The 15,905-nt window shown below is 43.9% G+C and overlaps 1 protein-coding gene across 2 annotated transcripts; it reads right to left on the reverse strand.

Annotated features, from left to right (window-relative positions):
• Positions 1-1,238: 1,238 nt before the first annotated feature.
• LOC124037970 (apoptosis regulator BAX-like) lies at positions 1,239-13,030 on the reverse strand. Of its 2 annotated transcripts, none has more exons than XM_046353290.1 (6): positions 12,629-13,030; positions 12,442-12,472; positions 4,578-4,745; positions 3,821-3,965; positions 3,549-3,653; positions 1,239-3,292 (listed from the first exon to the last, which is right to left on the reverse strand). In XM_046353290.1, the coding sequence occupies exons 1-6, from the start codon at positions 12,648-12,650 to the stop codon at positions 3,149-3,151; spliced, it is 615 nt and encodes a 204-aa protein (XP_046209246.1). In that variant the 5' UTR covers positions 12,651-13,030; the 3' UTR covers positions 1,239-3,148. The 2 variants fall into 2 exon arrangements, with proteins under 2 accessions (XP_046209246.1, XP_046209248.1); XM_046353292.1 differs by having other exon boundaries at positions 3,821-3,959; positions 12,629-13,023.
• Between the last annotated feature and the right edge of the window lie 2,875 nt (positions 13,031-15,905).

Consider the following 15,905-nt stretch of genomic DNA (forward strand, 5'->3'; position numbering starts at 1 on the left):
GCTTGACTGAATTGGTAGAAATACACTGGCTATCTTTCTGTGTATTGCACTTGGGAGGTGAAATAGGCTCAGTTTCATGAGTCCGATATCTTTCCTGATACACATACAACAGTCCGGGATATCTCAGCAGTGCTAGTAGCATAGCGCCAATCTGTCCATTCTGTTACATTTTTCCAGGTCCATCTGTCTTTTGCATCTGTACATCTCTACATATAATTTTGCCTGTCACTTCTTCTGTCTATAACAGTAGATTATTTATCTCCTAATCTACCACTCCAGATACAGATATGTCAATATCATTGCTAAACTTACAATTTTATCTGTTATTTTTTCTTATTTGGTGCTTTTATTTATTTTCTTATCATTTGGTGACTTGTTTACTCTTTTGTCTGATTTGTGGTTTTGTTGCTGATTTGTGTTATGATTTTTACATTTGAAAGAACATTGCACTACTAGCGCCAATGCAGCTAATGTTTCTATTGGTCCTGCCAACTGTTGTGACTACATCACCGCTAAGGGAATAAGGCTCTGGGTGCAGCCATGCCACTTTCCTATCAGGGGAGAAAGAGAGGGAAGACAGAGATGGAAGAAGAGAAGGCTACTACAATAACACTGAATGGGATTTATGCTGTAAAGACTGATACTGGATACAATTTTAATGTCATAACACAGAAGAAAAAAATAATCAAGAACTGTATAAAATATATTTCAATGGAATGTTTATAATTTACCTTTTATATTTTTGAAACGTGTAAAGAAAAAAAGATTAATAAACAGTAATAATTTAACAAACAAGTTTGTGAAAAAAGAGACTTAAACACAGTTCTATTATTAAAAGTATGAAAGTTTGAAAATGAATGCTAATTAAACTGAAAAACTCGTCTCCATTGCAGATAGGAAAAATAAAACAAGAATAATAAAACAAACAAAAAAAACCCACAAAATTAACTGGAAAAACAAGCAAATCCAATTCAAAGAGAAAACATCAAAAACTCTATAAAAATATTAAAAGCTTATGCCAAAATGTTCTATTTGTGTCCTGTGCATTCTTTGTACATCTAGCTAACAATTCCTATCACGACTGATATTATGGATCTTACTGATTGATGCTCATGTTGAGGACTTTTAGGGGTCATAGTTAAAACATGATTATTACAGCACAAACACCGTCAACTCATACTTATTTTGTTTATCCTAATAAAATGGCACATTTAATACATTTACATTCAAGTCAAACATCCCAAATGTTTTTTATTCAAAATACATGTTTCATACATTTTTATAAACTTCAAAAATATCAAATCGGTATTCATGTGTTATTTCTGTAAAATATTGTATTGAAAAATAATATGACCTTTCTGTAAAAAACAACAATCACATAACATGATTGTCTGTCTGTTAGGCTTACACTGGTTTCTCATTTCAGGCACAGATACCCTAGTCTAGCAGGATACCAACAAACATGATGCTATACCCTTACAGGAAAAAACACATGATTTCACATGTGAAATTTCCACATGTAACATTTTAACATTTGTAACATTTGAAACCATGTGGTTTTGGAACACTTCATGTGATGACATACAGTTTTATTTTATTTGCAGTTTCACATGTGAAAATCATATTTTCACATTTAAAATCGTATATACACGTGAAATAACTGTTCACATGTTGAGCTGAAATTTTCACCTTTGAAAACAAAAGAGACACATGCGAGGACAGTTGTTCACATGTATTCAATACAGAGTTCACATGTTAACACCACCTTTCACATGTGAGAATAACATGTTTTCACCACACATCTGAATTGCAGTTTCATATGTGAAAATCACATTTTGACTTTCACATGTGAAAAACTTTCAAATGTTGTGAGGTGTAGTTTCATGGTATCACATGTTGAAATGTTCCAAATGTGCAATTTCATATTATCACATGTTGCTTTTACATGTTGTCATATTAACTTCCCATAAGATCACATTAAAAATGTGAAATTCATGTTTTTTCCGTAAGGGTAGTGACACAAAATGTACTGAGCTCTGCCCCAACACTTTGGTTTCATGACTGTAGGTTAATATATACAGTGCCCTCAGAACGTATTCACATCCCTTTATGTTACAGCCTGAATTTGAAATGGATTACATTGAGATTTTGTGTCAAAGGAGAATTATGTTTTGAGATATTTTGTTTTTACAAATGAATTAAAAATGTCTTGAGTCAATAAGTATTCAACCCTTTTGTTATGGCGAGCCTAAATAAGCTCAGGAGTAAAAATGTGCTTAACAAGTCAAAATAAATTGCGTGGACTCACTCTGTGAGCAACAGTAGTGTTTAAGAAGATTTGGTAACATTAAAACAGAATAATATGCCAAACCAACATTAGATAACTATACAGAAAACCCTGAAATTGCTGAGATAAGTACATGAAATCAATGATGAGAGAATAATCAATCAAATTAACTGAAAACTAAAATAGCAGTACAGATGGCTCTCTTTTTATAGGTGCAGAGATGTAATACAGTATTTTGTGTTGGGAAAAAAAGTATTAAATCCATTTTAATCCCACTTTGTAACAACAGAATGTGGAAAAAGTTGAGGGGTGTGAATACTTTCTGAAGGCACTGATAAAAAAAAAAGTTTAATTTGATTTAAGTTGAGGTAAATTGACTGAGAACACATTCTCATTTACAGCAACGATCTGGGGAATAGTTACAGGGAAGAGGGATTAATGAGCCAACTAGAAGCTGGGTATGATTAGGTGGCCATGATGGTATGAGGGCCAGATGAATTTAGCCAGGACACCGGGGTTAACACCCCTACTCTTACGATAAGTGCCATGTGATCTTTATTAACCACAGAGTCAGGACACCCGTTTTAACGTCCCATCCAAAAGATGGCACCCGACAGAGGGCAATGTCCCCAATCTTTGCACTGGGACATTTTTGTTTTAGACCAGAGGAAAGAGTGTTTCCTATTGGCTCTCCAACACCACTTCCAGCAGCATCTGGTCATCTTATTTATCCGGAGCAAACCTGAAGGTAGGTAACTAATAATACATAGACTAGGTAAACAAATGTATTTGTGTGTGTGTGTGTGTGTGCACGTCAAACAATTGCGTTTGAACCGGAGTGGGACTGTGTATGTGTGTGTGTCAGGTCCTCCTGGCCAGTTTCCAGGTGATAACACTACCCATTATGACACCTCCGAGGAAGACCAGGATGAGCCCTGAGGACCGGGCGCTCATAGAGGATATCCTCTCCACCTGTACACGTGCCAGCGCAGCGAAACTGTTCATCTGGGAAGAGAGAGAGTTAAAGAGGGGGAACAAAGAATGATGAGGAGAGAGAAAGTGGGAGGAGAGAAAGAGGGGGGAGAAAGTGAGAGAAATCAATGACAATCACAGTTCAGTTGTCTTTAACAATAGTTAATACCACGTCATACACAACAACCAAGACCAAGTTTATATTAATATAGAATATTGCCCATTCTGTTAACTTTAATACAAAGGGGAAACACTACGGGGACAGCCTCTGATGGTATCTATATCTTACCCATCCTCCATGTTTCTGGATCCAGTCCAGTAATTTGCTTCTGAAGTACTCCAGTGTCCACTTCAGAATGTCCTTCACTAACTCGGGGAGGTGAGCAATCACCACCTAGCAGAGGTGAAAAGAGTGTTAATACACACACAGTGATTGTACTGTACATCCAATAATAATAACAAAGTAACAAGAACACTGTATTACATTTACATTTAAGTCATTTAGCAGACGCTCTTATCCAGAGCGACTTACAAATTGGACTTACAAACTGCATAACATACCTTGACAGCTATCCTCCCTGCTACGTAGAACAGCACAGCAATTCTCTCCCAGGTGACTTGACCGTCCTCAAATACCTTTTCTACCAAATTCCAGTAGCTGGTCTTGCTGGTCATTTGCCCCACCATTCCATCTATCACACTGTTGCTTGGACAGGCGGGTTGAGGGAGGTAGGGTAGTAATTAGACTACTGACTTAGACCATTGTAAACTAACACACAGATAGACAAGCATACTCTATATTCATATTTGTTTAGCTACCCAGCAAAGCGAAATTGATTCTGTGAAAGTTCCCAGAACATTCGTTAGGTTGCGGCAAATGTTCTCATTACACACAAAAAAATGTTCAGTTGTGCTGATAATTATTAAACAATGTTTGTATAAAACATTCGCCTGATGTTGCAAGAATGTTTCCAGAACACATTTAGTCTGTTTTTATTATTACATTAACTGGAAACTTAATAATGAGAACATTTGGGGAATGTTCTGCTGTAGTTATTACAAATGTTGTGCATAACATTTTAATGAATGTTAGAACATTCCAAGGACACTTCATTTAAATTGTTTTCTGAAGAAAAAAAAATTCTAATGTTAGATAAAACCTTAACTTAATGCGAATCTTCGATAATGTTCAGAGAATGTTCCCGATTTGCTGGGTAGTCTATGCATCAAATTCATCAATGTGAATTCACATAACAACAGTTTGAGAAATTTAAAAGGTACTGTAAAACACAAAGCAATGGCTCCAATATCAACTGACTCGTCCAGCTCCCTGTTCTCCTTGAAGGCGTCTCCGATGGTACGTATCATCACAGCCAGCTGTAACACCATCTTCTGCTCCTGCTCACTCTCCAATTCCTGGGTTTCTGCGGAGACCACTACTGGGACCTCTGATGACAACACCTCATCCAGCTGCTCCTGCATCACTCTGGGGATGAGAGAGCATTCTGGTCCAGAACCACTCCTTCTTAGAGCACATACCCTGCTGTAGCCTACTGTGTGTCAAACTAAACAACTGTTGTCACTACACACGGTGTCTGACGGTTTTCATTTCTTCCTTGCACTTAGCTGACAATGTAGAGAATACATTGTTTTTTTGCTCTCTGTTTTTGTCAATTCCCAACCCCATGGAAAGTGCACACATGCATACACATCCAAGCAAGAGGTTGGAAGCAGCCAGTGGTATTAAGTACTTAAGTAAAAATATTTAAAGTACTACGTAAGTCGTTTTTTGGGGGTATCTGTACTTTATTATTTATAATTTTGACAACTTTTACATTTTACTTCACAACATTCATAAAGATTTTTTTAAAACTTCTTACTCCAATTCACACACTTTTCAAGAGAACATCCATGTATATCTCTACTGCCTCTGATCTGCTGGACTCACTCAACACAAATGCTTTGTTTATAAAGCCCCTGGCTATCCATAATAAAAAAATAATAATAATTGTACCGTATGGTTTGCTTAATATGAGGAATTTGAAATTATTTCTACTTTTACTTTTGATACTTAAGTACATTTTAGCAATGCATTTACTTTGATATTTAAGTACATTTAAACCTGAATATTTGTAGACTTTTACTCAAGTAGTATTTTACTGGGTGAGTTTCACTTTTACTTGAGTAATTTCCTGTTAAGGTATCTTTACTTTTACAAAAGTATGGGTACTTGGGTATTGGGTACTTTTCCCACCACTGGAAGCAGCCACAGGTTTACAGCTACACTACCGGTCAAAAGTTTTAGAACACCTACTCAATCAATGGGTTTCCTTTTTTATTTGACTATTTTCTACATTGTAGAATAATAGTGGACATTACAACTATGAAATAACACATATCAAATTATGTAGTAACCAAAAAAGTGGTACCTTTTTTTATATATTTGAGATTCTTCAAATAGCCATCCCTCACCTTGGTGACAGCTTTGCAAACTCTTGGTATTCTCTCAACCAGCTTCACGAGGTAGTCACCTGGAATCCATTTCACTTAACAGGTGTGCCTTCTTAAAAGTTCATTTGTGGAATTTATTTCCTTCTGTCATGTTTTGTCATTTATTATCATGTCTTGTCCCTGTGCTTCCCATTCTATTCGTTTCCCTCTGCTGGTCTTATTAGGTTCTTTCCCTCTTTCTATCCCTCTCTCTCCCCCTCCCTCTCTCACTCTCTCGCTCTCTCTTCTCTCTATCGTTCCGTTCCTGCTCCCAGCTGTTCCTATTCCCCTAATCATCATTTAGTCTTCCCACACCTGTTCCCGATCCTTTTCCCTGATTAGAGTCCCTATTTCTCTCCTTGTTTCCCGTACCTGCCCTGTCGGATCCTCATTTATAATTCACCGTGCTGTGTCTATGTTTTGCCCTGTCGTGTCGTGTTTCCCTCAGATGCTGCGTGGTGAGCAGGTGTCTGAGTCTGCTAGGTTCAAGTGCCTTCCCGAGGCAACCTGCAGTTCTCGATCAAGTCTCCAGTCTGTTCTCGTCTTTACGTGTAGTATTATGCTTTTTGTTTTGTAAAGTTTATTCTGGATTAAATACTCTGTTTTCGCCAAGTCGCTTTTGGGTCCTCATTCACCAGCATGACAGAAGGATCCGACCAAGGAATGGACCCAGCGACTACAGACGCTCGTAACACTGCCGTCGAGATCCAAGGAGCCATGCTCGGCAGACACGAGCAGGAATTGTCTGCTGCTCGCCATGCCGTGGAGAGCCTGGCCGCTCAGGTTTCCGACCTCTCTGGACAGTTCCAGAGTCTTCGTCTCGTGCCACCTGTTACTTCCTGGCCTGCCGAGCCTCCAGAACCTAGGGTTAATAACCCACCTTGCTACTCCGGGCAGCCCACTGAGTGCCGCTCCTTTCTCACCCAGTGTGAGATTGTGTTCTCTCTCCAACCCACACATACTCTAGAGAGAGCTCGGGTTGCTTACGTCATTTCACTCCTTACTGGCCGGGCCCGAGAGTGGGGCACAGCTATCTGGGAGGCAAGGGCTGATTGTTCTAACAATTACCAGAACTTTAAAGAGGAGATGATTCGGGTTTTTGACCGTTCAGTTTTTGGTGGGGAGGCTTCTAGGGTCCTGGCTTCCCTATGCCAAGGTGATCGATCCATAACGGATTACTCTATAGAGTTTCGTACTCTTGCTGCCTCTAGTGACTGGAACGAGCCGGCGCTGCTCGCTCGTTTTCTGGAGGGACTCCACACAGTGGTCAAAGATGAGATTCTCTCTCGGGAGGTTCCTTCCAGTGTGGACTCTTTGATTGCTCTCGCCATCCGCATAGAACGACGGGTAGATCTTCGTCACCAGGCTCGTGGAAGAGAGCTCGCATCAACGGTGTTTCCCTGCTCCGCATCGCAACCATCTCCCTCCTCTGGCTCTGAGACTGAGCCCATGCAGCTGGGAGGGATTCGCATCTCGACTAAGGAGAGGGAACGGAGGATCACCAACCGCCTGTGCCTCTATTGCGGATTTGATGGACATTTTGTTAATTCATGTCCAATAAGAGGCCAGAGCCCATCAGTAAGCGGAGGGCTACTGGTGAGCGCTACTACTCAGGTCTCTTCATCTAGATCTTGTACTACTATGTCGGTCCATCTACGCTGGACCGGTTCGGGTGCTACATGCAGTGCCTTGATTGACTCTGGGGCTGAGGGTTGTTTCATGGACGAAGCATGGGTTCGGAAACATAACATTCCTTTCAGACAGTTAGACAAGCCTACGCCCATGTTTGCCTTAGATGGTAGTCATCTTCCCAGTATCAGATTTGAGACACTACCTTTAACTCTCACAGTATCTGGTAACCACAGTGAGACTATTTCTTTTTTGATTTTTCGTTCACCTTTCACACCTGTTGTTTTGGGTCATCCCTGGCTAGTATGTCATAATCCTTCTATTAATTGGTCTTGTAATTCTATCCTATCCTGGAACGTATCTTGTCATGTGAAGTGCTTAATGTCTGCCATCCCTCCCATTTCTTCTGTCCCCACTTCTCAGGAGGAACCTGGCGATTTGACAGGAGTGCCGGAGGAATATCATGATCTGCGCACGGTCTTCAGTCGGTCCCGAGCCAACTCCCTTCCTCCTCACCGGTCGTATGATTGTAGTATTGATCTCCTTCCGGGGACCACTCCTCCTCGGGGTAGACTATACTCTCTGTCGGCTCCCGAACGTAAGGCTCTCGAGGATTATTTATCTGTGTCTCTTGACGCCGGTACCATAGTGCCTTCTTCCTCTCCGGCCGGGGCGGGGTTCTTTTTGTTAAGAAGAAGGACGGTACTCTGCGCCCCTGCGTGGATTATCGAGGGCTGAATGACATAACGGTTAAGAATCGTTATCCGCTTCCCTTATGTCATCAGCCTTCGAGATTCTGCAGGGAGCCAGGTGCTTTACTAAGTTGGACCTTCGTAACGCTTACCATCTCGTGCGCATCAGAGAGGGGGACGAGTGGAAAACGGCGTTTAACACTCCGTTAGGGCATTTTGAGTACCGGGTTCTGCCGTTTGGTCTCGCCAATGCGCCAGCTGTTTTTCAGGCATTAGTTAATGATGTTCTGAGAGACATGCTGAACATCTTTGTTTTTGTCTATCTTGACGATATCCTGATTTTTTCACCGTCACTCGAGATTCATGTTCAGCACGTTCGACGTGTTCTACAGCGCCTTTTAGAGAATTGTCTCTACGTAAAGGCTGAGAAGTGCTCTTTTCATGTCTCCTCCGTTACTTTTCTCGGTTCCGTTATTTCCGCTGAAGGCATTCAGATGGATTCCGCTAAGGTCCAAGCTGTCAGTGATTGGCCCGTTCCAAGGTCACGTGTCGAGTTGCAGCGCTTTTAGGTTTCGCTAATTTCTATCGGCGTTTCATTCGTAATTTCGGTCAAGTTGCTGCCCCTCTCACAGCTCTTACTTCTGTCAAGACGTGTTTTAAGTGGTCCGGTTCCGCCCAGGGAGCTTTTGATCTTCTAAAAGAACGTTTTACGTCCGCTCCTATCCTCGTTACTCCTGACGTCACTAGACAATTCATTGTCGAGGTTGACGCTTCAGAGGTAGGCGTGGGAGCCATTCTATCCCAGCGCTTCCAGTCTGACGATAAGGTTCATCCTTGCGCTTATTTTTCTCATCGCCTGTCGCCATCTGAGCGCAACTATGATGTGGGTAACCGTGAACTGCTCGCCATCCGCTTAGCCCTAGGCGAATGGCGACAGTGGTTGGAGGGGGCGACCGTTCCTTTTGTCGTTTGGACAGACCATAAGAACCTTGAGTACATCCGTTCTGCCAAACGACTTAATGCCCGTCAAGCTCGTTGGGCGTTGTTTTTCGCTCGTTTCGAGTTTGTGATTTCTTACCGTCCGGGTAGCAAGAACACCAAGCCTGATGCCTTATCCCGTCTGTTTAGTTCTTCTGTGGCTTCTACTGATCCCGAGGGGATTCTTCCTTATGGGCGTGTTGTCGGGTTGACAGTCTGGGGAATTGAAAGACAGGTTAAGCAAGCACTCACGCACACTGCGTCGCCGCGCGCTTGTCCTAGTAACCTCCTTTTCGTTCCTGTTTCCACTCGTCTGGCTGTTCTTCAGTGGGCTCACTCTGCCAAGTTAGCTGGTCATCCCGGTGTACGAGGCACTCTTGCGTCTATTCGCCAGCGATTTTGGTGGCCGACTCAGGAGCGTGACACGCGCCGTTTCGTGGCTGCTTGTTCGGACTGCGCGCAGACTAAGTCGGGTAACTCTCCTCCTGCCGGTCGTCTCAGACCGCTCCCCATTCCTTCTCGACCATGGTCTCACATCGCCCTAGACTTCATTACCGGTCTGCCTTTGTCTGCGGGGAAGACTGTGATTCTTACGGTTGTCGATAGGTTCTCTAAGGCGGCACATTTCATTCCCCTCGCTAAACTTCCTTCCGCTAAGGAGACGGCACAAATCATTATCGAGAATGTGTTCAGAATTCATGGCCTCCCGTTAGACGCCGTTTCAGACAGAGGCCCGCAATTCACGTCACAGTTTTGGAGGGAGTTCTGTCGTTTGATTGGTGCGTCCGTCAGTCTCTCTTCCGGGTTTCATCCCCAGTCTAACGGTCAAGCAGAGAGGGCCAATCAGACGATTGGTCGCATACTACGCAGCCTTTCTTTCAGAAACCCTGCGTCTTGGGCAGAACAGCTCCCCTGGGCAGAATACGCTCACAACTCGCTTCCTTCGTCTGCTACCTGGTTATCTCCGTTTCAGAGTAGTCTGGGTTACCAGCCTCCTCTATTCTCTTCCCAGCTTGCCGAGTCCAGCGTTCCCTCCGCTCAAGCGTTTGTCCAACGTTGTGAGCGCACCTGGAGGAGGGTGAGGTCTGCACTTTGCCGCTACAGGGCACAGACTGTGAGAGCCGCCAATAAACACAGGATTAAGAGTCCTAGGTATTGTTGCGGCCAGAGAGTGTGGCTTTCCACTCGCAACCTTCCTCTTACGACAGCTTCTCGTAAGTTGACTCCGCGGTTCATTGGTCCGTTCCGTGTCTCCCAGGTCGTCAATCCTGTCGCTGTGCGACTGCTTCTTCCGCGACATCTTCGTCGCGTCCATCCTGTCTTCCATGTCTCCTGTGTTAAGCCTTTTCTTCGCACCCCCGTTCGTCTTCCCTCCCCCTCCCGTCCTTGTCGAGAGCGCACCTATTTACAAGGTACATAAGATCATGGACATGCGTTCTCGGGGACGGGGTCACCAATACTTAGTGGATTGGGAGGGTTACGGTCCTGAGGAGAGGAGTTGGGTTCCGTCTCGGGACGTGCTGGACCGTTCACTCATTGATGATTTCCTCCGTTGCCGCCAGGATTCCTCCTCGAGTGCGCCAGGAGGCGCTCGGTGAGTGGGGGGTACTGTCATGTTTTGTCATTTATTATCATGTCTTGTCCCTGTGCTTCCCATTCTATTCGTTTCCCTCTGCTGGTCTTATTAGGTTCTTTCCCTCTTTCTATCCCTCTCTCTCCCCTCCCTCTCTCACTCTCTCGCTCTCTCTTCTCTCTATCGTTCCGTTCCTGCTCCCAGCTGTTCCTATTCCCCTAATCATCATTTAGTCTTCCCACACCTGTTCCCGATCCTTTTCCCTGATTAGAGTCCCTATTTCTCTCCTTGTTTCCCGTACCTGCCCTGTCGGATCCTCATTTATAATTCACCGTGCTGTGTCTATGTTTTGCCCTGTCGTGTCGTGTTTCCCTCAGATGCTGCGTGGTGAGCAGGTGTCTGAGTCTGCTAGGTTCAAGTGCCTTCCCGAGGCAACCTGCAGTTCTCGATCAAGTCTCCAGTCTGTTCTCGTCTTTACGTGTAGTATTATGCTTTTTGTTTTGTAAAGTTTATTCTGGATTAAATACTCTGTTTTCGCCAAGTCGCTTTTGGGTCCTCATTCACCAGCATGACACCTTCTTAATGCATTTGAGCCAATCAGTTGTGTTGTGACAAGGTAGGGGGTTATACAGAAGACAGCCCTATTTGGTAAAATACCAAAGTCCACATTATGGCAAGAAAAGCTCAAAAGTTTCTTCAAGTGCAGTCGCAAAAACCATCAAGCGCTATGATGAAACTGGCTCTCATGAGGACCGCAACAAAAATGGAAGACCCAGAGTTGCCTCTGCTGCAGAGGATAAGTTCATTAGTTACCAGCCTCAGAAATTGCAGCCCAAATAAATGCTTCACAGAGTTCAAGTAACAGACACATCTCCACATCAACTTTTCAGAGGAGACTGTGAATCAGGCCTTCATGGTCGAATTGCTGCAAATAAACCACTACTGAAGGACACCAATAAGAAGAAGAGACTTGTTTGGGCCAAGAAACATGAGCAATGGACATTAGACCGGTGGAAATTTGTTCTTTGGTCTGCAGTCCAAATTGTAGATTTTTGGTTCTAACCACTGTCTTTAACCAGTGTCTTTGAGACACGGTGTGGGTGAACGGATGATCTCCACATGTGTTTTTCCCACCGTAAAGCATGGAGGAGGAAGTGTTATTGGTGTAGGGGTGCTTTTCTGGTGACACTGTCTGTGATTTATTTAGAATTCAAGGCACACGTAACCAGCATGGCTACCACAGCATTCTGCAGCAATACGCCATCCCATCTGGTTTGGGCTTAGTGGGACTATCATTTGTTTTTGAACAGGACAATGACCCAACACATCTACAGGCTGTGTAAGGGCTATTTTACCAAGAAGGATAGTGATGGAGTGCTGCATCAGATGACCTGGCCTCCACAATCCCCCGTCCTCAACCAAATTAAGATGGTTTGGGGTGAGTCAGACCGCAGAGTGAAGGAAAAGCAGCCAACAAGTGATTGGTATATGTAAGACTGCTGGAAAACCATTACAGGTGAAGCTGGTTGACAGAATGCCAAGAGTGTGGAAAACTGTCATCAAGGTAAAGGGGGGCTATTTGAAGAATCTCAAATATAAAATATATTTAGATTTGTTTAACACTTTTTTGGTTACTACATGATTACATGTGTTATTTCATAGTTGTGATGTCTTCACTACTATTCTACAATGTAAAAATAGTAAAAAATAAAGAAAAACCCTTGAATGAGTAGGTGTTCTAAAACTTTTGACCGGTAGCGTAGGTGTGTCCATATGATGCATCTTTGATTAGTTTTGAGTATCTGTGAAAGTGAACTCACCTTTTCAGCAGGACCTCTCCTACTCTGTCATCTGATGAACAAATAAAACAATTAAATCAAAATCGGCTTAGGTCGTCAACATAAAAAAAATAATTATAAATGTCAAATAGAACAGAATCTTGATAGCTAGCAATAACTTGGATACATTGTTGAAGTGATGAGACATTGCACTGGCAGAACTAGCTACCTGATGTCTCTACACAAGCCATTGGCAGTCCACACCCAGCCCGAACAATAACGTTAGCTAGCGAGCTGTAACTTCAGAAAACTTCAGTATAGTAACTGTAGTTATTCTCTTATAACAGGATACAACTATTCTAGCTCTATTTGACAGACGATGGTTGTTGCTGTTTTATCTCTATTAAGAAAATATGGCATTCCTTTGAGACAATATGCAGAATCAAAAACACAAAAAAATTAGGAATGGCCTCTGACGACAATAAGACTGAACAGTCGAATGAAAGCGGAGAGCAGACGAGCAGACAATCCGCGCGTGCGCATTGTTAATATGGGTCCTCACGCTAATGTGTCCGTGTGGAAACTGACTACCATACACAACTTGCTAGCTGATAGCTTCTTTAGATAGTTGATTTTTGTCCGGCTAGCTAAAGCAGAGAGGGCGGCATCTAAGCTAGTGAGGGTGGGGGGGTTAGCGCGACAGGGCAGAACAACCTTTCTTCAGGCAGCTCCCCTCCTTTGTTAAGGACACCAGCAGTATGATCTCTATCATTGAATCTCTTGATCCTCTCCCTGAGAATACCTTGTTAGTTACTTTTAATGTTGAGTCATTATACACTAATATTCCACACGAGGGCGGTATTGAATGAACTACCTTCCAGCGCATGCATTGTAACATTGTCTGAAATAGTACTTACGCATAACTCAGTTATTTATCGTATAACTTGTCCTTGTGGTAAAAAAATGTAGGTAAAACAAAGCGCGAATTAAAAGTACATATCTCAGAGCATCGTAGCACCATTAGGTGTAAAAACTACTTATCCAGTTGCGGCCCACTTCTTGGAGGCAGGTCACTCGATTTCGTCTCTGCGTTATATTGGCATCGAACATGTCACCCTCCCTAGGAGAGGGGGTGACCTTGATAATTTATTGTTAAAACGAGAGGCTGCCTGGATCTTTAATTTAAAGACCCTTGCGCCCTTCGGTCTCAACGTAGACTTTGATCTGAAGCCATTCTTGTGATTTTGCCATTGTAATTGTTTGTAAACTTGTGTAGTTAAATTAATCTATGATCGTATGCTATCCATTTGTTTGTATGCTGTTCTTTGTTTGACATTTTAACATTTGATTATTAACCAATGGTATTAGGCCACTCTTGGCCATGATTACAGACACCTGTGTCTTTTGACACTATATAAACGAGTCATCCCGCAGTGTTTGTGATTATACCCTGATGAAGACAGATTGGCGGTCGAAACGTTGGTAATTACATCTGAGCTCTTAGAGTGTGCTGCTCTTTTATTTTCAAGCACGTTGCAGTTCGTCATGGGGAACTTTTCTTTGTGTATCTGAACTCTCAGATCACAGATTTAGCGAAGTTAGCTAGCATTACTTTTGGTTAGCACGCTGATGGACTACAGAGCAAGAAAGCCAGTCCTGATACATAGTATCATGTTGATGATCAACACAAGTTAAAAGTTACTTCTTGCACCATTGTAATCATGACCGGCAGCACCACCAACACAATGCACGATATCTTTCAATCAATGGAGTACGAACCGTGTAGTTCCAGCACTGTGACTGTTCAGGTAAAAACAACACAAAAACATGTATTTGTTGCATAAGTGTCTAGATATTCTTTGCATATGTTTAAGTATGAGACAAAATACATTAAGGTGATTTTACTTGAAATAAAAGTGTTAGAATATCAATGATAACGTTTTTCTTTCATATCACGCTTTACACCATGTCTTAGATAATATTGTAGCGACCCGCACAGACAGCTGTGTGTGTTATGGGTTAGGCTAGGAGGTGGTTGTGTTGTACTGACCAGTACCCGGTGTTCGCGGGGTCCGACATGTCAATCAACCTGCTATCTGCCAATCACGGGAATGCCTGGAATGTTCTGATGCCGGGCATCCTGGTGGTTGGCGGAGTGGCGTGGAGGGGGGTTGGGCAGGGGGGTGGAGCATTGGAAGTTAAGACCAGGTTCAGCCTTTGTTCTCTCTCTCTTACGTCTGGGCTTCACAAGAGAAGGTCACGATTGGCTTGTGGGTTATCTGTCATCTATTTGGCGTGTGCTACGGCCCAAACAGTAGCCTGTGTAAAGTTGGTTTAATAAACCGTCAATTCGCAAACTCAAGCCTCTGTCTGGACAATTGTTCATTTATGATCTAGTCAGGTCATTACATTGGTGTCAGAAGTAAAAACGTTGATACAAGTTAGCCAGCTAGCTAGCTGACTTATGTGGCTAGCTACCGTAGGTGAGAACGGGGATTGAAAATGCTTCGAGGGAATCCGAAAGTGAAGGTGGAGGTAAGGGCCGATTATGGCCAAGGAGGTGCGTGTGAATGGACGTCGGGGGTTCTGTCTGAGGAGATCGCCAGGGCGTCGGAGCGCAGAGGCCGCTTGAGGGAGGACGTTAGAGCGATGGCGGCTGAAGCGGGCATGAGTGCTTCGTCGACTGTATTTCGCGCGGATTCTGGTTGGCGGACGTCGACGCGGCGTGAAGTGGCGCGAAGTGGTGACGTCGACGCGGCGTGACGAGGAATCTGGGGCTCAGGATGTAAACAAACATGGCGGCGCCCAGTTCCCGGCTGCGTCCGTATCTGTTAAGACCCCGAAATATTCCGGTAAGGCGGATTGGGAAGCTTTTCATGCTCAGTTTGAACTGTTAGCTCATTTTAGGGGGTGGTCGGATGAAGAAAGGGCACTGCAGTTGGCTTTATGCCTCGCGGATGAAGCTCTGGCCTGTTTGATATTGATTAGCCCCGAGGACAGGCATGATTATGGTGCTTTAGTGGGAGCACTGAGGAGGCGCTATGGACAGTGTGTACAGCCCGGGCTACTGCGCTCCGAACTGAGTAATAGACGCAGGCAGCCTGGAGAGCCTCTACGGGTGCTAGCTAATGACATTGAGAGCCTCTCTCGGCGGGCATATGCTCACATGCCCCCCTCCGTGCAGAGCGAGCTAGCACGGGACCAGTTCATACAGGCGCTCTCTCCTACGGAGCTGCGCATACAGACCCAGCTGGCTCATCCTGAGTCATTGCAGACAGCCTTGGAGATGGCTTTGGAGAGGGAGCTGGTGTGGGCTGGGGCTTCAGCTGGGGCTTTGGTGGGGGTGCAGGGAGACACACCCTCTGTGCGAGCTGGGGGGCATAGCAGCCCGGAGCCAGAAAAGCCTGCTTGGGTGGCCGAAATGACAAAACTCATTCAGTCTCTACAGGTGGCACGAAACACAAGCCCTGGTCCCAGGGTCTGCTGGGGTTGTGGCCAGCCAGGCC

The sequence above is a fragment of the Oncorhynchus gorbuscha genome, linkage group LG06, assembly GCF_021184085.1.
Source record: "Oncorhynchus gorbuscha isolate QuinsamMale2020 ecotype Even-year linkage group LG06, OgorEven_v1.0, whole genome shotgun sequence".
Lineage (NCBI taxonomy): Eukaryota > Metazoa > Chordata > Actinopteri > Salmoniformes > Salmonidae > Oncorhynchus > Oncorhynchus gorbuscha.